This window comes from Hemicordylus capensis, chromosome 1 (assembly GCF_027244095.1).
Source record: "Hemicordylus capensis ecotype Gifberg chromosome 1, rHemCap1.1.pri, whole genome shotgun sequence".
NCBI lineage: Eukaryota > Metazoa > Chordata > Lepidosauria > Squamata > Cordylidae > Hemicordylus > Hemicordylus capensis.
Window position 1 is genome coordinate 430884876 of NC_069657.1, and position 27212 is coordinate 430912087.

At 44.6% G+C, this 27212-nt stretch overlaps 1 protein-coding gene and 2 long non-coding RNA genes across 20 annotated transcripts in view; 2 read left to right on the forward strand and 1 right to left on the reverse strand.

Annotated features, from left to right (window-relative positions):
* The window catches only part of TTBK1 (tau tubulin kinase 1), a 179179-nt gene that overhangs the window by 65964 nt on the left and 86003 nt on the right, over window positions 1-27212 (reverse strand). For 16 of the 18 annotated variants that reach the window (XM_053312882.1, XM_053312863.1, XM_053312842.1 and 13 more), the window contains 3 exons: window positions 13521-13586; window positions 6242-6334; window positions 4850-4975 (listed from right to left, as the gene is read on the reverse strand). In XM_053312882.1, coding sequence (XP_053168857.1) covers window positions 4850-4975; window positions 6242-6334; window positions 13521-13586 — 285 coding nt within the window. Of the gene's footprint in view, window positions 1-4849; window positions 4976-6241; window positions 6335-13520; window positions 13587-14789; window positions 14863-27212 lie in introns of those variants that run through there. The other 2 variants (XM_053312942.1, XM_053312936.1) reach the window with 2 other exon arrangements.
* On the forward strand, window positions 2702-6356 carry LOC128352415 (uncharacterized). The gene is made up of 4 exons (XR_008320395.1): window positions 2702-4586; window positions 4776-4987; window positions 5906-6034; window positions 6234-6356. It is a non-coding gene; the product is annotated as an uncharacterized LOC128352415 (long non-coding RNA).
* Window positions 7653-23539, forward strand: LOC128352412 (uncharacterized). Its single transcript, XR_008320394.1, has 3 exons — window positions 7653-8076; window positions 14983-15218; window positions 18221-23539. It is a non-coding gene; the product is annotated as an uncharacterized LOC128352412 (long non-coding RNA).

Consider the following 27212-nt stretch of genomic DNA (forward strand, 5'->3'; position numbering starts at 1 on the left):
TGCACCTGCGCAACCTTAATTTTGCAAACAGTACTGTTGTAGTGCATGAGGCCATCAGGCCCAGCAGAACTTGTATGGTCTTTGCCCCTTGCTGTGGATGGGGTTGGATTGTTTGGACGAGCGCTTTTATGCACATGAAGCTGTCCTTGGGCAGATAAGCCATCTGTTCTGCCATATCCAGCTGAGCCCCGATATACTGCAAGCATTTCGTTGGGGCTAAGAACAACTTCTTCCAATTGATCTGGACCCCTAGGTCCCTCAGTAGTGTCGTCACTACGTCTATGTGGTCCAGTAATTGATAAATTGTCTTGGTGGTTAGGAGCCAGTTGTCCAAATATAGGTACACCGACAGGCCCTGCATTCTGAGGTAGGATACTATCACAGCCATGCATTTTGTGAATACTCGAGGGGCAGTGACGAGGCCGAAGGGCAACATGTTGTATTGATAGATCTCCGACCCCAAGGTGAATTGGAGATACTTGCGGTGACTTTCCTTTATTCCGACATGGAAGTATGCCTCCTTGAGGTTGAGCGTTGCAATCTAATGCTTCTGGGCGAGAAGTGGAAGAATGGCTCACAACATTGTCATCCGGAACTTCCGTACTTCAATGTACTGATTTAGCGCCCACAAGTCCGTTATTGGTCGTATTCCCCCATTGCATTTGGGTATTTGGAAATACCTGGAGTAAAATCCTGTCAGGCTCTGAGCCCACTGCACTGGTGATATAGCTTCTTTCAATAACAGCTGTTGCACCTCCTCCCTTCATATCGGTGTTTCGGGAGTGAACCTCATCCCCGTGAATGGCAGAGATTCCTTGAACTCCATCACACAGCCCGTCGTAATTATACAGAGGACCCACTGGTCTGATGTTATACGGTGCCATGCTTGGGCATGACTTGCCAGTTTGATAGATGTTTTGGCTGGCGTTAAGGTGATGGCATTCCTTGCACTGAGGTCTATTTGTTGTGTGATTGTGCTGTTGATATTGTAGCAAAGCATGTTGCAGTGTGCTGGTGGGCTCTGACCCAGATCAAAGTTGCTGTTTGGATTGCTGTGAAGGCTTGTTACGGCCAGATTGTGCCGACCTGTTCCTGGGGTAGAAAGGTTTCTTTTTAGCATTATAGCGCTGGTATGGTCGTCAGAAGTCTCCATGGTTGGACTGACGATATCTAGGTTGACATCTTTGATAACTTTGCTGATATGGCTGGAATCTGGGGTTGGAGTACTTGGGGTGTGTAAAGGAGCATGCAGTTATCTTTGATTTCTTCCACTGCTCCATAGTGTCATCAGTTTTGTCCTAGAATAGTTCTTTCCCTTCAAAGGGCAGAGATTCTATACGGTCCTTCATGTCCTGCTGTAGTCTAGTAGCTCTCAGCCAGGCATGTCTCAAGATTATGGAGGAGGTAAGAGTGTGCGATTCAGATTCGGCTAAGTATTTGACATTTGCCAGTTGTTGCCGAGTCGCTGTAGTTGTCCTATTAAAGGTAATTTCAAATTTCTTCAGGAATTTCGCTGGCTCTAACGTTCCCCGTTGATCATAAAGTTGTTTCCAGAGTGAATGGGTGTATTTAGCTTGGCATGCTACGTAGTTTGCTATCTTTGAAAGACATGCAGTCGAATATGTGCGCCTGCCTAGAACATCTAGTTTATACCCTTCTTTGTCTGCAGGTGTAGTGTGTCTCTTGCCCCCTTTCAATGTTGTAGTGCAATCCACCACTAAGGAGTCTGGTGTGGTATGGCGTAGCAGGTACTCATTTTCTTCCTCCTGGATGCGGTATAGCACTTCTAGTCGCTTGGAGGTAGGCATTGAGTAGCAGTGCTCATCATATTATATGCAGGGTCATCTAACTCTGTTGTGTTCTGTTTCAGGTTTAGACCCAATACATGTGCCATGTCTGCCACCTGGAGGTGATAGCCCTTCATTTCTTCCGTGGGCGAGTTTGACAGGACAGGAGCTACATCAGGAATAGGGTCCGGAAGTACAGGATCTCCTCCGTCTGGTTCAGTTGAATCAGACTCATAACTGTCTTCCCCATCATCATCATCAGAAGAAGAAGCGACTGGGGAAGCGGCTGGGGAAGTGGGCCATGTCAGTTGAATGTAAGTACTAGAAATTGTCCAAGTGCCAGTTTGACACAACCTGCGTTGTAGAGGATCTGCCAGTGGACGTTTGGGTGGGAAATTAGCTTGCAGAGAAACTCTTCTTTGCCCTGTTTGTACTGGCGTAGTCTGGACTGCACATTCCGCCTTCTGTCCCTCTATACGTACTGTGGCTTCCCTTTCTCTCTTCCACTGCTCGAAGAGAGTGTACTCATCTGGGGAGATGGTATGAGCGTACCCCTGTGGGGAGATGGTATGGGTGGATCCCCATCCCCCCTGGGGTATGGTGCCCCTTATGGGAGTTGCCCTTTTGTTGAAGGATGGTGTTTTCAGGATCGTAGACACCTGTGCGTCCGTTTCCTGGAGTTGGGCATGGAACCCAGCAAAGGTCCCTGTTGAAGGAGTGCTCTCCTCCAAGTGTAGCATTCGGAATAGTTTCGAAGTGGTCCTTTGTCCCTCGATTCCGTCGTGTCTTATTTCTTCTGGGCTTGCTTCAATGTTAAGAATCTCGACACCGACAGTAGTAAGGTCATGTTCAATGTTGGGCTTGGCATTGAGCTCGGTGACCTGAATGATTGCAAGCATTGCTTCTTTACGTTTCGACGTCGATGAGGAGTGTTCCTTCCTTTCTTTCGACGTCGAAGGGAAACCTTGCGTCATCGCAACCGTGGAAGGAGTAGGCGGAGATTGATGAGGCGTCGGTGCCAGAGACAGAGAAACTGCCCGATGTCGAGGGCCTTCAAAAGGTTGTAGCCAGGACGGAGAGGGGGTTGCACTCGTAGCACTAGTACAGTCCCTCCCATGTTGATGTTTATACTTTTTTGCCTTAGGCTCCTTTGCCATTTCTCCACCCTTTCTTTTCGGGCTGCGCATAAGACTACTCGGCTTCTTGGCCGGTGCCCTGCCCTTCGCTGCCAAAGTAGCCACTGCTGAAGTGGTCAATGTCGAGGCTAAAAATGGTGCACTTGAGACTTTAGACTGCATTGTATTTGTATCTGCGGGTCTCTGCGCCGAAGGGGATGTCGCGGGCATTTTCCATTTTGAAAGTAAAGCCTCCTCCATTAAGGCTACTTTTAACCTCATGGCTCGATTTTTCAATGTCTGCTTATTAAAAGTGGAGCAGACATTGCAGCCAGCCATATTATGAGACTCTCCTAGGCAGAACAAACAGAGTTCATGCCCGTCAGTAAAGGGGAGTTTCCCATGGCATTCACGGCACCTCTTGAAGGTGGTTTTCTCCCTCCCCTTTGCCTTACTCATTAGAGGTTGTGTTGTTTTTTGTTTTTGTTTGTTTGTTAGTAAATGCAGTATTGTGTTACCACGTCAGTTGGAGAAGAAAGTAGAGAAGTCGTTTGAGCCACGGTCTCACCAAAGGTCCGAGTAATTTCCTAAGCCGAGGGTGATCCAAATAATATCCGATTATATGCCAAAGGTCATTGCCAGAAGTATGTGTTTTAAAGTTTTATTGAGATATAAAGATCTTAGTGGAGCAACCGTTCCGAGGACTGATCGCAATGGCGGTCAGCAAGAAACTGAATAGGAGGACGCCCAACCGCCACAAGAGGGTACTACAGTCACGTGCACCTGGAGGTTGCCAGCGTCGCGAGGAACTAGCTAATTCTAACTGAAGCCGATCTGCGCAGGTACAGAACCCATCAATTATGAATGTCTGGAACCACTATCCAGATCCTAGGTCGATATCAACAGTTTTTGTGGAGAGCATGGCATCGGTGTCAGGGGACGAAGTGCTTACTTGGGTCCGGTTTTTAAAAGTTTGATGAGAGAAGGACGTGCAAATTCTGCAGGTCCTTGTATTATGATCCTCGCCTAAACAGAACAAACAGGAGTCATGCCGATCTGTCAAGAGCAACTTTCTCCAACAATCCTTGCACATCTTAAAAGTTTTCCTAACATCCATTGAGAAATTAGAAACCAAAAATAAGCTGTGTCAAGCCAGAAAAGCAACCTAAATCCATCAACAAAAACCAGTCCATTTAGCAATGAGTAGTCAGCAATAAGTCCAAAAAAAGCACTTCACCAAACTCTCTCTCTCCCCTCCCCCCAAGTCTGAGGAGCCCTAGCCAATGAGGTGAACACTTTGACAATCGGAAATGAAGTAAAGGTGGGGTGCCCCAATCACCTATATAAACAGTTGCACCGAGCACATGGGGCAGTGCGTGAGCACCACGAGGAATTGGATATTCCACCTGCAAGGTCCTGCACAGGCGCAGAACCTAGGCTAATGAATGTCCTATGGCTCACACTACAGATCGTATAGTAATTTTGTTTTAATATTTGTTGTATTTATGTATGCTTTTAAGAAATCTTTTAGCAACTGTGATTATCTTTTAGATGGAAACATAGGATAAGAATTATCAGAAATACATTGTTTCCAACTAACTACAAACTTGGGAAGAGAACTGCTTCCATACTGATCATTAATTCTGAAAGCATGACATAAATGCAGCAGCTAAAGACATGAAAGGTGAGCACTCAAAGGGCCCATCAGAGATTTCCCAAACAGCATTTCAGTGAGCCCTTCATATATCAGAGGCCCACCCAACATGTTTAGAACAATCTGTCTGAAGACTTGTGTTGGTTTCTTGTGGAATACCAAAAAGGCAGACTTCTCTTTGACTAGTTTTTCAGAGATCCTTCTTTCTTGGTGATCTAGGAAACGCATCCAGAGTTGGCCACAATGAGTCCTGAACGACACGATTCAAGCTATCAATAAAGATAGGATTTTACCTGATAATCCGGTTTGGTGAAATAATCCAGATTTGCAATGTGATCCAGGAAAAGATGGAACTCGGAAGGCATATGTTTTAGCAGCATTCGATGTTCATATTTCTCTTTAATCATACCAACTTGCTCCTAGAGAAAAAGGTAACAGATTCCAGCATTACACAGCAACTACACATATTATACCCTAGGCAGACAAAATGAGCAATGAAATGGTTTAGAGTTTAAAGCAAGGATTCTCAAACTTTGGTCCCCAGGGAGTTATTCACACATGACTTCACCCTGCAGGGTAAATGTTGAGTGAAGTCACTTGGAAGTACACTAGTGGCATTGAGGGAAGCAGCCCCTCCCTCTGCTATTGGGTTTGCTTTGGATGCAGGTTCACAAGTTTTCCTTCATATTTTCCTTCTAGTCAATGGTGGGGAAGAGGGAGAGAGTATTGGAGCTACATCTGCATTTGTAAAGAGAGTATCTATATAATTAATTCTCTAAGCCAGAATGTGTGGTGATGTGGGGGGATGTGTAGAGATGCCTGGTGGAACTCTTGCAAGATCCCGTGAGAGTTCCAGCATGCTGCCCCATGCACCAGTAACAAGCGCCAGGACGGAGGAGGACAGAGCAGCAGGACAGGCACCGGGATGATGGAGGACGTATGGCAGGAAGACATGCGATGGGCGAGGACGGGTGATGGGCGAGGAGGGCCTGTAATGGGTGGCTACGATGAAGCAGGACAGGCGGTGGGAGGAGGGTGGGCGGCAGGTGAAGCCCCACTGCCCTCAGGAGCAGGACAGCAGGAGGGCAGGCCAGCGGGCAGAAGGTGGGGGGGGGAGACTGGGGCAGGTGAAGGGGAGGGCAGGGGAGACTGGGCAGAAGGTGGAGGCGAGGGCAGGTGAGACTGGGGCAGAAAGTTGAGAACTAATTGGGCCTGAAGGGTGGGGGGAAACTAACTGGGGCAGAAGGTTGGGGGGAGTGTACTGCCGCATAGATGTTCTGTGTGGGATCAGCTAGTCTTTCTTATCATGCTAATGATTCTACATCAGTGCCTCTCCTTATTTACTCCAGTGTTTTCAGGGGAAAAAAGCTTAAAATCAGCATTTTCAAAACCCGGAAATACCTCAAGATAAGCTAGAATTCACAAGGCAAAGCCCAACGTGTGTGGAGTGGGTCCAAGGATCTCGAAAGGATCTCAGGGTAAGTTTGGCTAGTGTGTGAATGCACACATTCTCTCCTGAAGGAGATTTGGGGTAGAAGCTCTGTCAGTAAAGCCTCCAGATGATGCTGGATTACAACTGCAATAATCCACAATGGCCTGTTGTAGTCCAACATAATCTGGGAATCCAAATTTGAGAGCCCCTGATTTAAAGTTTTCTATTCTGCTTCTATCACCAAGTTTCCTACCTTATCTTTGATCTTGCGCCATGGAAGCTGACCAACTGCAAACTCCACCAGCATGTAAAAAAGGGACCACAAGTCATCATGTCGACCCATTTCCTGAAGAAAATGAAAACAAAGGTGAAGGTGCTGGTACTAAAACAACTTCACAGCAGAGCAGGAGACTGCTGTACTGTGGCCTAGCAATAACAAATTAGAGGCAAATTTATTGTATTGACAATCTAAAGCAGTGTTTCTCAACCACCTGTCTGTGGACTGGTCCCAGTCCACGAGGCATTGGGTATCGGTCCGTGAGGCATCACTAATAAAAATCACCCCCCCCCCAAAAAAAACAACTTTGGTTCGGTTGGAGCCACCGGGAGCTCTCTGGAGTTCATTTCCAGGCAGCCCTCTCTGCTGGATAACATTCATTTCACTTCCTCAAAATGAACATTATCCAGCAGTGAGGGCTGCCTGGAAATGAACTCAGGAGAGCTGCCTGAAATCGTTTTTTGGGGGGTGTCTGGGGGTGAGGGGGGCAACCCCCTTACTAACTGCTGGTCCAGGAAATGGCACATGAATAATGTACCGGTCCGTGACTCCAAAAACGTTGAGAAACATTGATCTAAAGTAGACACTCACTCAACCTAAAGCTAAAAATTTAGAGCAGTGGTTTTCAGTCACTGTCTCTAAGAAATCCTTTCTGCGCTGTCTTGTTTGTTGAGGGGTCCCCTGTACATCACTCAGAAAGTCTCTTCAAGTTGCAGAAAACATTGAAGCCCAGAATATGCCCCACTCTCATCGTTTGTGAGGTTTGTCCTGCTGGGTTTCATTAGCACCTTGTTAGAACTAAGAATTTTCCCTGAAATTTGTCCAAACCCACAGCTGCACTTTAAAGGAGAAGATTAATCGAGAAGGGTAAGCTGTGCAATTTTGTTAGCTAGCCTTTTCTTTGAGGGTACAGTCCCCTAACTGAGACCTGGTTTATATGTATAAGCCATGGGAAGGATGGGATGGGGCCATAGCTCAATGGTAGAGCATCTGCTTTGCAAGCAAAAGATCCTAGGTTCAATCCCTGGCATCTCCAGATAAGGCTGGGAAAGACTCCTGCCTGAAACCTTGGAGAATTGCTGCACAGTAGCAGACAGTATTGAGCTAGATGAACCAAGTGTCTGACTTGGTATGAGGCATGTTTATATGTTTATCAATTTAAGTGTTTCACATGTGCCCCATTATATTTAAATGCACGTACCAGATGCGTCAGCCTGGGTGCACATAGCCTCAGCATGCCAGTGGTATGATGGTCCACAAAAGCACACTGGTATAGTGTGCTAATGCTACATGCATTTAAATGTAATGTGACACATGTGCAATACTTACATGGGAAAAATGACTGACCCATGACACACAAAATGTATAAACTGGGCTATGGCTTTTAGAGTTCAAGCCTCATGGAAGCAGAAATAGAGAGGGACAAACAAGCAAGTGGACGAGGAATCTAATCCGGTTTGGTGAAATAGCTGAATGGGCCAGGGAATAACAGCCTCAGTAGAGGAAACTGACAGATGCAAAATATAGTTCTCAACGGATCACACTGATAACCTTTTTGTGGGTTTTCACTGGATTTAGTGTTCTACGTTGTTTTATGATGCACATGTCAGAAAAAGTTATAGTCTCTTTTTGTTCAGGAAGAAATATGTTTCCCTTTCTCTAAGGGTCAAACTAGACGTGGCTTTAAATGTGTCTTTGAATCTCATGCTTGAAGGTGACTTGGACAAATGGCTACACTTTTCTGGGTCAATTTTCTAGTTCGTAAGAGAGAGCATTACTGATCAGTCAGTCCTTGGGAAGCACTGCAACAGGTAATTGCATAATCTGAAAAGCATTTTGTGAAGATTAAAAAGCCAATACAATTGCTAAGAAATATCACCCATAATAACTATCCTCTCTAATAAAAGCCTTGGTGTCCGTCCGTGGACACCAAGGCGTGTGTCCATGCCTCCCTGGGCTGTTCTGGGCATGCGCGGAGTGCATGCCCAGAACAGACCGAGGGAGACACGACCGCCAGCACCAGGCGGCCATGTTGGGCCGCGAAAAAGCGGCGGAGCCATGGGGAGCAGGAATGGAGGAGGAGCGTGGATGAGGAGGAGCCAGAGGACGCGGCGAGCCCCGCGGGGCAAGAGGCGGCGGGGGAAGCCGGCTGAGGTGGTGGTGGCACCGCCGCCAAGGCCTGGAGGCGTCGCCGAAGCTGGGCGGGTGGGAGACTTTGGGGCCCTTGCCCGAGAAAGAGCCAGAGGAAAACAAAGACAAAGAGAAAGTGAGAAAGAAACAGAGAGAGAGAGAGAGACAGACAGGTAAAAACACGGGCGGCCATGTTGCCCAAAATTGTCCAAACTGCCCAAAATCGTCCTATGAAATTGCCGCCGCCAATTACGGCCACCCAGACACGGGCGGCCATGTTGCCCAAAATCGTACCTCCATACCCGCTCCCCCCCCGATTAAGGGCCAATTTGGCCCATGAAATTACCGCCGTGGACGCCGCCGCCGACCATCCTCCCGCCCTCCCAGCTGCCCAATTCCTCCATTCCCGCTCCCCCCCCATTATTAAGGGCAAAATTGGCCCATGAATTTGCCGCCTCAGCTGCCGCCGCCGACCACCCGCCCTCCAAGATGCCCGAGTCCTCCTTACCCGGAAAAATGCATAGTCAAAGCAGGAGAGAGGAGCTCGCTAGCAGAGCTCCTTTCTGTGCACAGCCTCTGCCCATACTGCCGCTATGGACGCAAAGGACGCTACAGGCGTCCTTTGTGCCCAAAGCGCCAGTTTGGGAAGAGGCTTTGCAGAGAGAGGAGCTCTGCTAGCGAGCTCCTATCTCCTGCTCTGATTATGTTTAACTGACACAAGCCAGAGCAGGAATGGAGGAATTGGGCAGCTGGGAGGTTGGGAGGACGGGCGGCGGCGGCGGCTGTCACAGAGGTGACAATTTAAACAATTTTGACCAGCATGGCCACCCCTGTCTGGGCCAACCAAAAAAACAACGAACAGTTTCACAAGCACTACACAAATCCCCTGTCAGCCCAACCCATGGAGCAGAAAGCAGCCACCATTCTTTCGAAAAGAGATGAAAAACGCTTAAAGGGGGGAAACAAGGGTGGAGGAAAACAAAGACACAGAGAAAGAGAGAAAGAGAGAAAGAGAGAGAAACAGACAGACAGGTTTTAAAAAAAAAGGAACACACACAAACACAAAAAAAAGGGAAAAAGAGATGAAGAATGCGTAAAGGGGGGAGGAAAGGCTAGCGCCCGTTATTATAACAGGCTTAAAAATACTAGTGTCATATATTTTTGAATCTCTTCCAAAAATAAAAAAGCGACTCTAAGGACGATTCCAACACAGATTACATCATTGTGCATGCAACAATATTTCTTTCTTCAAGAGCTTTAATTTCTTAGTTTAAGGATGATTTCCTCTCCACACCCATACCAGGAAAAGAAAATATAATTGGGGACATTGCAAAACAACTAGAACACTATTGTTTCAAGCAAAGAAAACGACGACTGTAGAATTATAGGGCTCTAAGTAATGTTCTTAAAGTAAAAGTAAAGTGTGCCGTCAAGTCAATTTTGACTCCTGGCACCCACAGAACCCTGTGGTTTTCTTTGGTATAATACAGGAGGGGTTTACCATTGCCTCCTCCTGCTCAGTATGAGATGATGCCTTTCAGCAATGTTCTGAGGGCAGAATTATTCTTTCACTGCGTTCAGTGGATACCTTATTGAGAATATGTTGTGCAGTACAGTGGCTAAGAATTTGGCTTGCTTCAGCCATGGAAAGCACTCGGGGCAAATGTGTGCCTCAAATCCCCTTCTGTAATGTATGTGAACACACTGAATGCTCAAAGAAGTGTTATATAAACTATAATGATTACAGGAGGCCCTCTTTATTTGCAGGGGTTCCATTCTTAACTGAAATCATGGGTACAGAAACTGTGAATAAAGAAACCTTACTCCTATGGGAATAGAGGGGTTAGATTCCTTAAAGCTTTAAAAAGGCCCCAAAACGCAGAAATAAGAGAAATAAAGCACAAAAACCTTCTTTGGGGGGCCCGTAGCCAAACCTCCATTTTTAAAGAATTCATTACCATGGCTGAGGGGTGGCCGCGGGGGGGGGGCGGGGCAGAGCAGTCCTTCTCCCCTCTCCCCCAGCAGGGGCCAGAGCGACGCTGGGCTCGTCCATTCGGGCCACTGTCTTCCAGCTGTGAGGTGCGCCTGCATAATTGAGAGAGTGTCACAAGCCCGTGACGTCATGGCCTTGTGACGATCTCAACTGCGCAGGCGCGCCCCACAGTTGGGAGAAGACGCCGGCCCAAATGGACAGGCCCAGTGTCATTCTGGTCCCCGCTGCCGCTGGGGGAGAGGGGGAGAGAGGAGAAGGACTGCTCCGCTCCCCCACCCCCCAGCAGCCACCCCTCGGACACGGTAATGATTAAAACAAAAAATGGAGGTTTGGTAGGGTGGCCTCTGGAGGCCCCTGGCCCCAGTCATTTGGAGCCCCCCCGCCAGACCTTGGAGGACTGGACCGGGTCCCCAAGGTCCGGGGGTTAGAGCACCTCTGGTGACAGAAGAAGCTAACAATCATAAGACTTTCCTTTAAAGTTTGTTAAAACTATATTTAGTGTTCCTTGACTATAACAACCAAAAAATGGTGCTGACCTAGCATTAGGTTGTCTTCCACAGATGAACGAGTGACAAGCTGACTTCTTCAATAGCACAAGATTAATTTATGGAATTCACTACCACAAGAAGCAGTGATGGCCACTAGCTGAGATGGCTTTTAAAAGTGAATTATCATTTATTTAAGATATTTCTGATCTGCTCTTTGACCCATAAAGATCCTCAACACAGCTTACAAAAGTAAAAGCATTGGGCAGCATCCAAATTACTATTTTCATAAATGGAATACATTCTGTTCACTCAAGTGGGGGGGAGGGAATTTTTGTCAATCCCTCCTTCCCCGAGTCCTCATATTTATGTGGGACACAAGAAATTGCAGGAGGAAGAGGGAATCAGCAAAAACCTTCTGTTCATGGTACTAGTCTGGATGCTGCCCATTAACAATATCACAAACTAAAACTTTAAAAAAAAACATAAACCCAACAGAAGCAACCAGAGGTTAAAGAGAAGATCATTATTCAGTGCATCCCAAATGCCCCCTGAAATAAAATTGTCTTTATCCAGTGTCTAAAAACAGAGAGGGAAGGAGCAAGACGAGCTTCATTGCAGAGAGAGGTCCACAGTCTTGGTGTTGTCACTGGAAAATGCCTGTTTTATGTCACCACCCTCCACACCTATGATGGAGGGAAAACCCAGAGCTGGGATTCTGAAGATGGCTGATGTGTGTGGATTGGTTTATAGGGGAGACAATGGCCCAGGACAACCCCAAGCCAGTTAGGACTTTACAGGTCAAAACTGCATTATGAATTTGGACCTGAAACCGAATGGAATTTCAGAATTAGAGAAATGTGTTATATGTGCTAAAGGTAAAGTGTGCCGTCGAATCGGTCTCGACTCCTGGAGACCACAGAGCCCTGTGGTTGTCCTTGGTAGAATACAGGAAGGGTTTACCATTGCCTCTCCCACGCAGTATGAGATGATGCATTTCAGCATCTTCCTATATCGCTGTTGCCCAATATAGGTACCAGTGGGGATTTGAACCGGCAACCTCTGACCTGCTAGTCAAGTCATTTCCCATTGCGCCATTAGGTGGTTAGTTCCTGTTATTAGCCTGGCAGCTGCAGTGTCCAAATACTGCTACTACTATTTATATACTGCTTATCAACAAAAAATGTCTCAAAGCAGTTTAAATTAAAATCAAAAAAAGATGGTTCCCTGTCCCCAAAGGGCTCACAGTCTAAAAAGAAACACAAAGGCAGGTATCAGCAACAGGCACTGGAGGGATGATGTGCTGCAGTTGAACAGGACCGGTTGCGCTTCCCCTACTTAATATAAAGAGAATAATCACTTTGAAAGGTGCCTCTTTACCTAGTTGTTAGGCGCCAGGTACCACAGACAGAGATAAGCACAGAGGATAAGTCGTCAACCCAAGGGCTTTGACCAGAATACCTATAAGGTACCTCCATGTTCAGGGATAATAGTTTGAGTGCTATATGTTGGTCATCTTAAGTGGCGCAGCGGGGAAATGCTTGACTAACAAGCAGAAGGTTGCTGGTTGGAATCCCTGCTGGTACTATATCGGGCAGCAGCAATATAGGAAGATGCTGAAAGGCATCATCTTATACTGCGCGGGAGAAGACAACTACCCCCCTGTATTCTACCAAAGACAACTACAGGACTATGTGGGCACCAGGAGTCGAAATTGACTTGACGGCACACTTTACTATATGTTGGGACCAAACAGCAAGGGAAGACTGTCACTTTCATGCCCTTCTTGCAAGCACCCAGAGACTGGCTGCTACTGATGGAATCTGGATTAGATGGACCTTTGGTCTGCTGCAGTAGGCAGTTCTTCTGTTTAGACAACAGTCCCAATCCAGAGAAACGAGGACAGATCTGCTTACACAGTGGGGCTTCAGTATACTTTCTCCAAATTTCAGCCCCACACTTTGTATTTCTTTCCCTGATAAGCAGCTTGCAATACAGCACAGGGAAGCTGCTGTTTGGGGGAAAGAAACAAAAGCCCTGCTGCATGCATGAACTTTGTTGCTTATGTATATTCAAGTCAATACATTAACATATAACAGCAGGAGTGGCCAGTGACGGAAGCGCCAGGGGGGTGGGGCAAGAAGCAACTTTATGGAAGTAATAAGCAGGTGCTTACCAACGTGTAAGCAGCACCTGCAAGCTTCGTCACTCCACCCACAATCCTGCACGGGGCAGCAGTACTCCACCCAGCATCCAGCAGGGCCACAGTGCAGCCCTAGCCTCTGTGTGCGTAGAGCCCACACACAGATGCAGAGACCAGGGCCACGCCGGCTGCCAGGCAGAGTGCTGCCGCTTTGCGCAGGATTGTGGGCAGAGTGATGCAGCTTGCAGGCGCTACTTATACGATGGTAAGCACCTGCTTATTACCTCCATAAAGGTGCCTCTCTCACCACACACACACCCCGGCACTGCCCTCACCAGCGGCTCCTGTATAACAGATCATACACATAGGAGTTGTTGTTTTGTATACCGGCTTGCTACAGAAAACATTCAAGCATACACTTTGCATGGCAACGAAGCAGAATACCAAATGCTGCCCTGCTCTTTAAACCTCCCTCCAAAAAAAAAAAAAAAAAGCAACACTCACTCGGTTTTTGTGTGCGTTCACGGAAGCATAACGGACTGTTCCCCGGAAACCAGCAACATTACGAGGCTAATGAGAAAGAAAACAAAAATTTAATTTAATACCAAAGTTGAGATTTAGAGTTACTTATGTTGTCTTTAACATGTAGGGCCATAAAGCATTTTAATATGTATTTGTTAATCTATATTGGTGGACTAAGTAGGCATTTTGATTATAGATTAGAAAGCAGCATTTAGGCCCAATGATGCAGTATTTTCCACTGAATTTCTCTTTAAGACAAGATTGAACAATTAAATCCTGATTTTCAGGGCCCATTTTTATATATATCTATCTCCCGCTCTTCCTCCAAGGAGCCCAGAGCAGTGTACTACATACTTGGTACTACATACCCATGTCATCCAGTAGCACTAAAAGGGATATTTCTGGCTAGTTAGCGTAATAAAAGAATCTGATCTAGCACTAAAAGGGAATAACTCTAATCTCCCAAATATGAATTCTATTCAAATCTCATCTCCACTGTAACAAGTTCCATTGTGTGGTGCAACTAAGAGAAGAAGGTTCTCTTGAAGTTGTGACCTCTATTAAAATTTTCACAAAGAGCTTTTCCAAATTATCCTGAATTAGAAAATGTATTAAGCCACTAATGAGACTAAAAAAAAAGTTTTTAAAAATTTGTTATTTATTAATATTTTTGGTTTTAAAAAAAACATCTGGTGGACCACTGTACGAACCACTGTGCGAAACAGGATGCTGGACAAGATAGACCTTAGGCCTGAGCCAGCAGGGCTGTTCTTATGTTATCTTTTTTCCCCTCCTCTAGATCTGAGAACAAGGAAGCATATGCCAAAGGGGTGGCGGGAATTGTCACATGAGTCAAACCATCCTTGTTTTTATGGGTAGGATTCATTCACTAAAACAGCTTGAATTACAGGTGCATATTTCACACTGTCAGCTTTAGAACACATTTTTGATGGCTGTAAACAGCCATTTAGCATAATCTGTCTGTGCATAAGAAGCAAGACTCAAATGCAACAAACCACAGCAATCCCAACAGTGCCAAAACCACTGAGCTTTTTGAACTCAGAATCCAGAAGTCTTGGCCTATACATCAAGAGTTGCAACATATCCCAGTCCTGAAATGCAAAAATTAGATCATGAAAAGCAAGCAAACAAACAAACAAAAAGAAACACATAACCCAGAACTCTAATCATAATTAAAGCAAGCAAGCACAAAACCAAAAAACCCAAGAAGCATCATGATGGCTCACTCACTCACAACTCATGGCTGAGATGGTTATAAGCAGCAGATGGGAAGCCAACACGTCAAACACAGTCTCAAAAAAGGAGCCCAAAAGAACTGTAAAACAAAGAGAAACCCAAAGAAAACCATGACAATAACAATGCAAAATGAAGGAAAACAAAAAAAGAAATGATTTTTAAATCAAGTCAACATTTATTTATGTAGGCCCTTCCTGCAGCATGTGCTTGTGAGCAGAGGGAGTTGGGAAGTATATGCCCTGTAGTCTTTTCCACTGTTCTTGCTCAATCACTGCGGTTCTGCTGACACTTTCCCAGGCCCAGTCTGCACTCCAGGCTGCTGATCACAGAAACAGATGTGACTATACTTATGGCATTTGCTTCTTCAGACAAACACCCATAACTGTGAAGAGCGCAAGCTAGGGGAGGCTGAGTGGAGTGCTGGTGAGTGGGACTTCTGTTTCTACTTTGCATGCTGTAATCATGTATAGCAGTTTCCCCCCCGGTCTGAACCAGTTTATTGTTGGCTTCTACCAGGGGCTCGCAACCTTGTCCCCAGATGTTGGACTACAATATTCATGATGGGGTTGATGATGGAAGCTATAGACCAATGTCAGGGGAGCCAAGTTTGAGAACCCCTTGTATAAGTCAACACAAATTGGCCCTCATTTCTATTTGAACTAAGGACTGCCAACTTTTGTATGCTCGGGCCATTCTGTTTCATATTCTCCAGGGCTCCATTCACCAAGGACAGTCCTTGTTTTCTGGTACCTATCTCTGGAAGATCAGACTGTCTTTGACAGAAAATTTTGGAGACAGCTTTATAAATATTTGGTTATTGTGCATTACTGGAGTTACAGTTCTTCAGATTTCAGTACCCTCTCCCATCTCCCCAAAATCTAAAGGAGAAAATAGATATAATGTAAAAGAGAAGTCATTGTGATCTATTTACCTACCAGCTTCCTCTCAGTTTCACAATTTGCAAGAGAAATGTATAGACAAGCAAATCAAATGCGGGTTTAGATATCAGTCTTGCCCCTCCCCTATTCTTCACACAGGCTTCTCAACTTTATTTCTTAAAGCTCCACATACATATATTCATTTATACATTTATCCTTCAACTTTCAATAATAATAATAATAATAACAATAACAACAACAACAACAACAACAACCACTACCACCAAGATTATGCACAGTTTCCCACTGACAATAAGGACCCGCCGCAGCCGCTGTGCAACTTCAAAGGCAGTCCCAACAGTACAGTGATAGAGCTCTTGCAGAATGCCTTTAAACTGCTTCCAGGCAGCAGCACAGAACTCCTTTCAGCTGAAGTTGTACAGCAGCCCTGGCAGGTCTTTACAGCAGATGGGAGACTGCATAACATGTTAGCCAAGAAGAATAAACTTTTTAAAAATTGCTGTGGGGAATGTGGGGAGGAAGACATTGTAGTGAGAGCACAGGCATCAGCCAATCAGTGCCATGCATAGCCAGCTTCTGCTACAAACTTGCAGAACACTTTTCCCCCACCAGAATTTTGCCCTGGAGATGAAAACACATGTTGGAAGTGAACATGGTGAAGCCAATTCCAGACTGATCCCTCCACGTTACAACTTATGCCCCTCTGGCCTGCCCAAAAAAGTTTGAAGAGAACCCTTTCTGTTTTCAATTTATTTTCTCTTGACTGATTGTTTAAATACAAAACATCAGTGCACTGGTTCACCCCTATCCCTAGCATAACCACCTATCAATACAGGAAATATTGCTGAATATCGTTGTTATTCTATATTAGTTAATATTAGTGGAATGTTTATTTATTGTATTGAAATGTGTTTTATTAATTTAGTAAATTCTTGATGTTATTTATACATAATTTTGTATTTTTTGATTACATGATGTCATTTTATGTATTACTGTTCTTTTTATTTTTATGCGTTGTAAACCACTTTGAGTGCACTGTATGATGTGGAATATAAATGGAAAATGAGCACGAAAAAATGAAACAATAAGTGCAACCATATCCATTACAAGATTTAAAATTCTTACGGGATTTTTTTTTTTTAAAGGAAACGTTTATGATCAATTTACTAGCACATTTGCTTCAGAAGCGAATGTAAGACAGTGTATTTCAAAGGAAGGGAACATCATGCATAAGAGACTAAGAACAGCTTTCTGGAATGTATAATTGTGTGGCAGAGTGGGGCATTCAAGCAGTGAACCTTAGTGTGAAAATAGCAGTATTCCAAGTATACATGAGCGTCCTTATTGTCATTTGAGAAATGTTAAAAGGATGTCATTTTTCAGGGGACTGGAGGCACAGATTGCTATACAAACTGACCCCGCAAAAAAAAAGTCAAACCTATAATAAAGCTGGTGCCCTCTTGCAGTAAGGGCTTCATCACCTCATGCACTCAGGCATAACAGAAATATTACAAAGTGAGAAGAGAGATGTAATGCTTGATGAAGAATCTCTCTTCCAAACTGAAAATTCCTTTGTTTCACTGTTATGACTCACACTGTGGGCAAACTGTTTTGCTACATCTTGATTAAAATTTGGTAGAGCTGCCCAGGAACCAGATAAAATTACACTGGAATTGACCATTTCAGACGTAATGCAAAGCCATGGTTTAGTGCTAAGCAAAAAAGATTCTGAGAGCCAAGGCTCACATACAAAAGGAGCAGAGTAAAAGTTTTGGTTTGTTTTCACTGTAGAACAAACCACAATGTCTGTGTTCTTTACAAAGGGTGTCTTCTAAATCTAGGCCGCTTTTGCACGTGATGCCAAACAAGAGTTGAATGGGGCAGAGGTTGGAATTCATGTACATCTGAATGCATGAAACCACAGTTCCAGAAAAAAGCAAGATGGCGTCTGGAACGAAAACTCTTGACTAAACCAGCTGTCAAGGTTTTCAACAATTGTTTGGTCCTATCACCTCCCATCGGTCAGATGGAGGTCGGTATGTGTGCGGGGCTCGGTCCTCCTCCCAGAGGTGGGAGTCTGGGGTGGTCTTCAGACCCTGAAAAGTCTGGAAAACCCCAGATGAACATCTGGAGAGACCTTTCTGCAATCATCGAACTGAACGACCTGCTCCATTCTCTTTATCTTACCTAATAAATCTCTGAGATGTCCATGGCCGTGAGTTTGGCAGATCTACGGTTTCTTTCTTTCTCTCTTCCTTTTTATTGAAAGCTCTTGCCAATTTTCTGCTATCTTTACTTTGCTGGAGATCTCAGCATTCCAATGCTAACAGCTTTCAGTTTTGTCTTGAAGAGTGTTTTTTAAAAAAATGTCTGATATCCCAGCAATTACTTATTTCTTACTTTAATCTTGAACTCTAAATCATTTATAGCTTTCGTCTGAGATCATTACGGACTTTTTTTGTTGTTCTTGCCCCCCCCACCCAACTCTTTGTGAACCACCACCCCTTGCCTTGAACTTCCCTGCAGACAGGAACTTACTATGGAGAAGAGGAATGGAGAAGAAAATAGACTTGGAGAGAAGTATGTTTTTTTTCTTTTTTCTTTTGATTCCGTGTTTTTATTTTTTGTTTTGCAAGGCCACACATTTAACCGGGATACGTATGTCTTACAAAGCCCTGCGTGGAAAAATTCTGCTTACCTGCTTGCTGGGAGGCTCGACTCTAGAAGACTTTGCTTTGAACTAACAGTTTCATTTACAATTCCTTCTGTTTGCACGGCTGACAAAGTGTTTTATGGCTGAACAATCACCTTTTTGCCACTAATTATCTAAGCTCTGATGGGGGAAATGAAAGTGTTGGGAAAATAGTTTGCTTCTTTCATGCCAAGACTCTGACTTTATCTTGAAGAATTCCCATACATATCACTTGGCTGAGCTGGAGCGGTGAAGATTCCTCATTCCTCTCATTCCTCATTACTTTCACTTTTACTGAATGTTGATCTCGTTAAAGACAGGCTGGGCTAATTGGTATGGGGAGAGACTGTTAAGATGTGTTTTACTATGAGATAAATTCAGAAGATTCTACCAGAACGGACCTGAAAGTTTTAACTTTATTTGAAAGTTTACTTGCCTCAGTTGTTTACTCTTGGAAGAAACCTGATAACCGTTTGTTTTAGCCTCAGAAGTTAATTCCGGCATTGCTTAGTCTCTCCCCTATGAGAGAATGTCCTTGGACATTGTTTCAAAGATTTCAAATTAACCATTTGTGGTGTGAGTGGGAAGATTCTCAAAGCCTTAAGATTTTAATGCTGGTTTCTCCCTTTTTTCCTATCTATTTAAAGGTTCTAACTTTGAGTATAAGTACATATTATACCTCTTTAATTGGCCCTTCAATGTATTCCCTGTGTTTAATGTATTCTTCATCAAATATTTAGGGAGTTCCACATAGGGTGCAATACTGAAATAACCCCAATGTTCAAAGTCTTAACCTAAAGAATTAATACATACCATTAGAAAAGAAACTGAAATATATGTGAATATTTAGGGTATTACATTAGGATAGTAACTTTGAGTATAGCTTAATATTAAGCCTTATTACTTAGTCTTTCAAGGTGTTCCCTGTGTTAACTGCCTTTCTTATTTCAACCATCAATATTTAGGGAGTTATAAATAAGGTTTAATATGGGTATCAATCTAATCAGGAACTTAGTGGCATTATGATTTCCTTGGGTTTCAAAGACCCAAGGAAATGTCACATATATCTGCTTTTGGTTCTTTTTGTTTGTTTGTTTTCTTGCTCTCTACGGAAGAAATGAGAATGCATTGGGAATGGAGGATTCAGGGAAGAACTGAGAATATTTTTGTAAACTTAATTCTTAGAAGCAAATTGACAGAATAGAGCAAATATTTTTAAACATATGGCACAAGACTACCGGCTATACCCTATAATATGACATTATATATTCTGAAAGGATATGAATGACAAGCAGTTGAAGATTATGCTCTCTCTTTTCTTAGCTCCAGTTTATTATTCCCCTTTCCCCCCATTATGGGCTTTTGTTAACCGTTATGAATATTTTATAATAACACTTTGACAAGTTTAGCTTGACGCAAACAATTGGAAGTAAACTGCGAAGGATTAGACATCTGTATAGAGGGGTTATCTCACTGCTAAAGTTTGACAGTTTATGCTACCAGCTGTAGGTTATAAAGATCAGTCAGGGCTGAATTTAGTCTCCCTCCATTTATCTCTCCGGCTTGTTTGTTTGTCTTTCATTACATGAGGAGGGGGACTATTAGAGGTTTGGCTGATCTTTGTTAATTATTTTACTATGGTTTTTTGAATACTAGTCTGTAATGAGATGGGATACTTGTACGTTGGTGGACATGTGGCCTTGTATTTACAACACGCGTACTACTTTTGTCATGGCAGAATTCGTATTTCAGGTATTATTCTCTTCTCCATTGAATATTCCTGTTGGAAATCATTTTGTATGCACAGTTGTCTAATAATTAATTGAATCCAGAGTGAGTGTTCCGTGAGAGTTTTAAATCCTATTCTCTCTGACGAGTAGATTTATAGATGAGCCCATAGATGCCAATAAGTTTTTTCTGTACTGCTGTTTTTTGAACTTCCCATGGATTCTTCAGCAGGTAGCTGAATTGTCTTTGGAGGAGAGAGCCAGTATGAAGGGGTTGGTGAGATTTAGGGCGTGATTTGAGCGCAGAGAAACGCATAACCAATTTATGTTTGGCCTGACAGTTCTTTCCTTATTGTATTGAAATTATAACAATATAATCGGCACTGAAGCACATTTAAAACTACATACCAGGACATATTTGAGACACATATCTGAGGTACATTTAAAAATACACATATAGGTGGAGCTCACGCCACAGAGTATTGGGGACATCTGGCTCTGCACTCGAATTACTGGTATTATTTCTATTTTGTACGTCATAGTTGGGCTGGGTCCCTCCTCCTTAGATTACCTGACAGTAGGATGATCAACCAGGTCTGGGCTGTTTTTTTCCTCCCTTTCCCCCCCTTTAGGGTTAGGGTTCAAGACTCTTATAAACTGGGCAACCCGATTAGATCACTGCAAAGACAACATATGGCAGGGCAGTGATACCCGGGATCGGGTTTAAAAGGCAGTCCCACCCAGGAGTTATTGAATGGCTCTGCTCTATTTTTTGTACAATAAAGTTGGGAGAGGGGGCCCAGCTCCTTCCCCTTGGGTAAAAGCATGCTGTCTCTGGCGTTACTCATGAGAAGATCTGTCTAGCAGGAGCAGTATTGCCTTCAGTCACAGGAGAGATTCCTGCTGTGTGATGATGATGGATGCTGCTCCAGAGTGGACCACTCTCTCATGAGAGTGAAAAGGTCATGGAGACACACAAGCAGACCAGATGGCAGCTGCTGCCCCACCTGATTGCTTGACATAAGCAACCTGTGGGGACAGGAACCCCAGCAACACCTTTCCCTGTCATGGTGACTGCCACAAAGAAGCAATCCAAGCAGGCCCCTTTGCCACTCCGGTTGTCCATTGGCACACATCCATGTTAGTTTTTGCCTGGCACTCTGACCCTACTTTACTGGGATCATTGATAACTGGGGCTCCCTTCTCCTGCAATTCCCATGGTGGCTGATCTGCATACTCCACAACACCAGTCCAAACCTGGGAAATTTGAATGAGAGTAAAGATCTATCCCTGATCCCGGTGTTTCCCAAGTCTGTCCACCCTGTACCGCCTGGACACATGGAGCAGCCGCTACTCCTTGGGAGTATGAAAGGGCTGACTGGAAAGGAGGAGATCATGGTGTACAAGTTGTATTACTTACTAGAGAGAACAGGGGCCCCACACAAGTGGGGGGCCCTTGATTTGGGTGGCCTAACTCATGAGAGCACAGCCCAACAGAGGACCGAAGGTCTTGGGGCCTCTGGTCTTCTGCAGTGGACTGGCCCTCTCATGAGATGATTAATTCCCAGGCAGCAGGACAATCCAAGGGCAGGAGTGTGCTTGGGTGTTCCTTGACTGCTTAGCCAGGGCTGGCCATCACAAGAGCATCCCTGGTCACAGTGGACCCAACTCCAGGATTCTTTGCCCTCCCTCATATACATATTCCCTCCTAGGAAGTCATCATGATCCTTTCCTAGAATAACAAAAAAAATAGTGCCCCTCTGCATCCCCCTGTAGCCAGAAATTGTGCTTGTGCAAGACTGTCTTGGTCCAGGGCTGTTACGAAGGTAGCAGTGCAGCTGATGTCAGGAGAAAGGCATGCATGCAATTTAAAGGGATTCAAATGCTTTTCCCCTGCGCCTAGGGTGAGCGGGCAGGAGGTCAATTCAGAAAGGGCATGATCGCGCTTGGCACGCCCGATTGAAGATCGTGGCCAATGGCTACCTCTCTGCCGACATTCTGATGGCTTGCCCACAGCCTGACGATGCAAACGCTACAGAGCTTGCTGGGATGCAGCCTCGGCAGAAGAGAGAGTAGTTATAATCTAAGTGTGCTGCACAAATCTAGTTCCTCTGCCCTGAAACCAGAGGTTGCCAGACTATGGTAGGATGAACATATGTGATGTGATTCACGGTTACAAAAATTAACCTCCGGTTTATTTACCCATGGTTTGCCGTTACGTGCGAATGCGGCCCTAGTTGGAAAACAAACCGTCCAGTTTGTTAATGGTTTGCTTCAGCAGACAGGGAGGCTCTCCACACAAGCAGTGTGGAGAGCCTTACCAGGCTCTCCTCTGAGGTGAGCAGTCACTTGTTGCTGGGCAGTCGGATCAGCTGCCCACACAACTATCAGCTCTGTCACAGAGCTGGTAGGGGCTGCAGGGATCAGGGGCTACTTGGACCCCGGAAGTCCCAGGATGCCCTGAGACTGGGAGTCCCAGGAGACCCCTGAGACCAGGAAGCTTGTTTTAGCCTCCTGGAGGGGGTCTCCTCATGAGTCGCTGCGGCACAGAGTTGCGCCATGGCAACTCATGATCAGGAAAACAGGGTTAGTGGAGCACTCGCTCCACTAATCCCATTTAAGAGGAGGGCTTCTTTGGTGGGGTAGCCACCAGAGTACCACTGGGCTCGCCCGGGGATTCTCACGATGGGTGGAAACCGAGCTGTTTCCCCCATCGTGATAATAGCCTCTGAGTTAGAACAAACAAAAGTTCAGATTGTGTGTATAACAAGCATGGACCCACAACAAAACGTTGCAGTATATTCCTCATGTGCATGAGTTATTTGAGCTTGTGCCTGAGCATGGTTAAAGTTGTAGGCACCTTCCCTCCTCAGAAACAGAAAAAGTTGTGACTGTCAGTACCTCTTTCTCACCCACAGGTGTTCCATTTATGTGTCCATAAGGATAACAACATTTCCAGCTCATTCAGAAATAGACAGCTGGGGAAATATTGTTGAAAATGGAAGCTTTCTCCTTCACTGATACATGAGAGTGAAGGGACCACGCAAGCCCACGGCTCTTTCAGGCTCATTCACATCGCACAAAATTCCAGGCATTGTTTAGCATTACATCTGAACTGGGCCTATGAGCATTTCAGAACCGAAATCACATTGTGTTATGTTGGGTACCCCTAAGTAGCTAGCACTACCACAATGCCATGACAGGATGTAATGATCTACCTCATTTAGCCCAGCTCTGATGCAAATACATAATTCTTGCAGCTATTTTGTTAAAACAATTATGTTAAAAAAAATCCTAACAGTAATAAAATTCAGTGATAGGAAATACCTATATCAGCAACTTTGTTTTCTAATTTGCACAGATCTGTGACAGACTGAGACGGAAAAATACTGGTCTATTAGAAAATTAAAATATTATCTTCTTTAATTAGGGGTGTGTTGTATTTTGTTTGCATCCTGCAACTTTCAGATTAATCAAAGCAGATCATGCATTCTCTTTCCTAATCTTCTGTTTTCACCACACATTCACGGCCAGATTCCACTTATACATACATACAATATCCTCAGCCAAGCATTGCAAACTACTGCAGTGCGGTCTCAATCACGAGGAGACAGAGCTCGAATCAATGGCTAGCGCTGAGTCAGCAAAAGCAGCAGCAGCAGCATGTAAAGCATAGCAGTGCATTGCCAATTCATGTAAAGGGAGACACTTGTCATGACAAAAATGCTGCTTTCCCCTTGCTGTTCTACAAATGATATTGTGCAAAAGAAATATTTTTAAACAGAGAGCTTCAAGGGACTACATAAGCCAAGGCTTCTTGCACGAAATAAAATAATGTATGGTCCAGAGTCAGATTTCAAGCAGAGAATGAGAGTTTGCATTGAAAGAAAATAACTTGCATTTCCAGACCATTTAACTGTAGGCAAAGGTATTTCCTTATACGCAGCTGTCTGGGTGGCAGCAGGAATTTAGATTTAAAGTCTGCTAATATGGTTAAGCACAATTTTAAAATTGTGCAATATGAAACACATCTATTCTAAATCAATAGGTTTCTTTACATGGAAATCTGAATGTGGTTTGATAACATATATGCCACAAATAAAGTAGACATATTTTGCTGGATCAACCCCTGCTAACTGGGCAAAGAGGCACCTTTTACCATGGTGATTCTCTTTATTTAGCAGGTGGAGAGTAACTGGCCCTATCCACCCCCAGCACAGTACTTCCAGTGACTGTTGCTGGTGTCTATCTTACGTTTCTTTTTAGAATGTGAGCCGTCTGGGGACAGGGTTCCATCTTATTTGTTTGTTATTCTCTTGTAAACCGCCCTGAGCCATTTTTGGAAGGGCGGTATAGAAATCAAATTATTATTATTATTATTATTATTATTATTATTATTATTAATACGCTTTCGTGTTACATTGAGCTCTTTGTCAGGCAGAATGGCAACACAGCAAGTCACCAGCATATTACCAATATAACAAAGCTGCTTACTTGAAACTATTTTTTGTGTATTCACTATACGGCCTGGAATTGCATCTGCATAGCCCTCTGCTATACAACCACTAAAACCCTATCTGGACATTACACCGTATGTGTGTATAGGTATCTGTATGTGTTAATTACTATACATGTGTTCATTTTAAAAATGAACCAGGGTACAAGCCCTCCCAAATGTGGGGTACAAATAGGAAGTGTATTACAGTATGTACATTGAAGATAATGTGTAAAAAAACAGTATGTGTGTTCAGATTCAGAATACTGTACACAGATTCAGAGGTGCACCTAGGTAATGTTGGAGCCTGGACCTAAAGGCCTTTAGAGCCGCCCACCCCCCCACCACACACACAAATTAAGCATTGTCATGCTCAGCTGGGCGACCACACCACCCAGGACAGACTAAAGAAGATTTCGGGGGCCCCAGGGGCTGTGGGGGCCCTGGACTTTGGCCCCGAAGTCCAGGGGTAAGAGCATTTCTGCACAGATTGTACGTGCTTTGAACATGTGAAGAGGACATGTATCCTTTCTATTTGTTTCACACAGCCAAAGAGAAGATGCAGTAGTTCGAGACAACAGCCAATCACAGAGGGGAATGAGGGCAGAATGCACAGCTGTGTCACAGAAAGAATAATGAGCACAGATGAACGCCCCTTTTGCTCACCTGGGCAGACTTGGGTATTGTTGGTCATCAATTTGTAACTGGTAGGAGAGAAAAAATGCCCTGACTTATCTCCATCTTGTCTAAGGACCAAAGCAGATACGACATTAAATGTGTCAGTATCTACTTTAGAGCTAATTTTCATTGCCAAACAGCAGCTGTGCAAGAGTCAGATTTGGATTGAGACTGTGCAAGGAGGAAGGTGGTGCTTAACCGTGTAGTTCTGCATGGTTTTCCTGCAGGGGCGTAACGATAATAGGGCAAGGAGAGACAGTTGTCTGGGGGCCCACTGCCTTGGGGGGGCCCCCAGAGACAAGTCACATGACTGACTCCCCCAGCCGTGCACCCGCCCGGGCTTCCTTTAGTTGTATTCATCCTCCAAAACTGATGTGAGTGTTAAGACCTGGAGCTACCAGAACAGCCTGTCTTTCTTTAATACCATTAATTGACTTGCATTATCCACAATTTACAAAACCTGTTTAAAAATAATTTAGGATGATGTTCTATTGTGGCACATAGGGGTGTGTGTGTGTGTCTACACATACACACACACAAATTTTACTATGCTTTTTGTTACCACTATTCAGCCTCATTTAAGATTTCTTTACTGCATGAGCTGAGCTTCAGTGAGAAGGGGGGCCCATTTTAAAATCTTGTCTCTGGGCCCACTTCAACCTTGCTACACCCCTGTTTTCCTGCCAAAACTAGTCTTCCCAAAAGTGTTATGGGCCCCCAGAGCTGCCATTTGCTGCACTGGGGGGCCATAGCAACTTTGATAAGGAGCAGTCCATTATACTTTCTTGTGTAACCAATAAACAACCTGCCCACTGTCCACCTGAGACAGCGGTAGGGACGGCAGGTGGCTCCCCATGTTTAACTATCATTTGGAAGAGCCAGGAGGGATTAGGACATCTCTAGGCATTCAGCCTTCAGCCATTCCACCTGAGACTGCAGAAGGCAGATGGTGGGCTGTATTTATAGTACTGAGTGGGTATTCTGCTCTGCACTTTGATTTCTGCAGCACACGATGGCATGGTGCTAGGCTCTAAAGACCTTTGTGGATGAGATCAAGCACAGGGATGGCTGCCTTAAATATAATGCGAAAAGGCTGAGCATCATCTTTAAAAAAGGGTTATTGAAGGGCATTCTGAAAAGCAGGGAGAAAAGAGGAAGAGTTACATTGGCTCTGTGGGCTTTCAGAAAAACAGTGGACGGCCTGGAACCTATCGGGCAAGATTCAGTGATGCAATCAGTTAATAGTCTAGTAGGTGCCAGTCAAAGAGGCTACTCTGGCTCTGCTACATGATTGACTATATTATGATTAAGAAAAGGTAGCTGCTGAAAAGGCACTGCAGGTGGCTCCAAGATTTGACTGTTACCTGGAGGTGCCAGGAAAACCGGGGCTTCCTCTGTCTGTTAGCCAAGCCATTCCCATCAGTCACTCCTAGCCTCTGATGTCATCTTTTGGCAGAGGACTTTTAAGAGGCCCTGACAAAGGAGTAATCATGACCAGATTACCGGAATCCATGAAAGTATCCTCATTGCTGACTTCCTAGGGGGCTTCCTCTGCTTGCCTTTTAACCCATTTGGACTGGTTCAGCCAATCATCATTCTAAACCATAGGGATGGCCAAGCAGGAGCTTTCCAGCTTTTGCTGGACTACAAGTCCCATCACCCCCAGCTGCAACAACCACTGGAGAGCCTCAGCTTAGCCACACCTGGTTTAGATTATAATGCACACTGAGTTTTGTGCTTGCGTGCTTCCCTGTCTCCTCTTCATTTGCACTGATGAGTGTCCACTTTCAGTTTTGAATAAACTGCAGTTTGCTGTTCCATCCAAACATGGGAAACCATGGTTTGAGCCTGCTTTGTTTGAACTAAACACAGTCTGAATAAACCACCGTTTCATGATTTCGGGGCAAAAGAAACTGTGGTTGATTT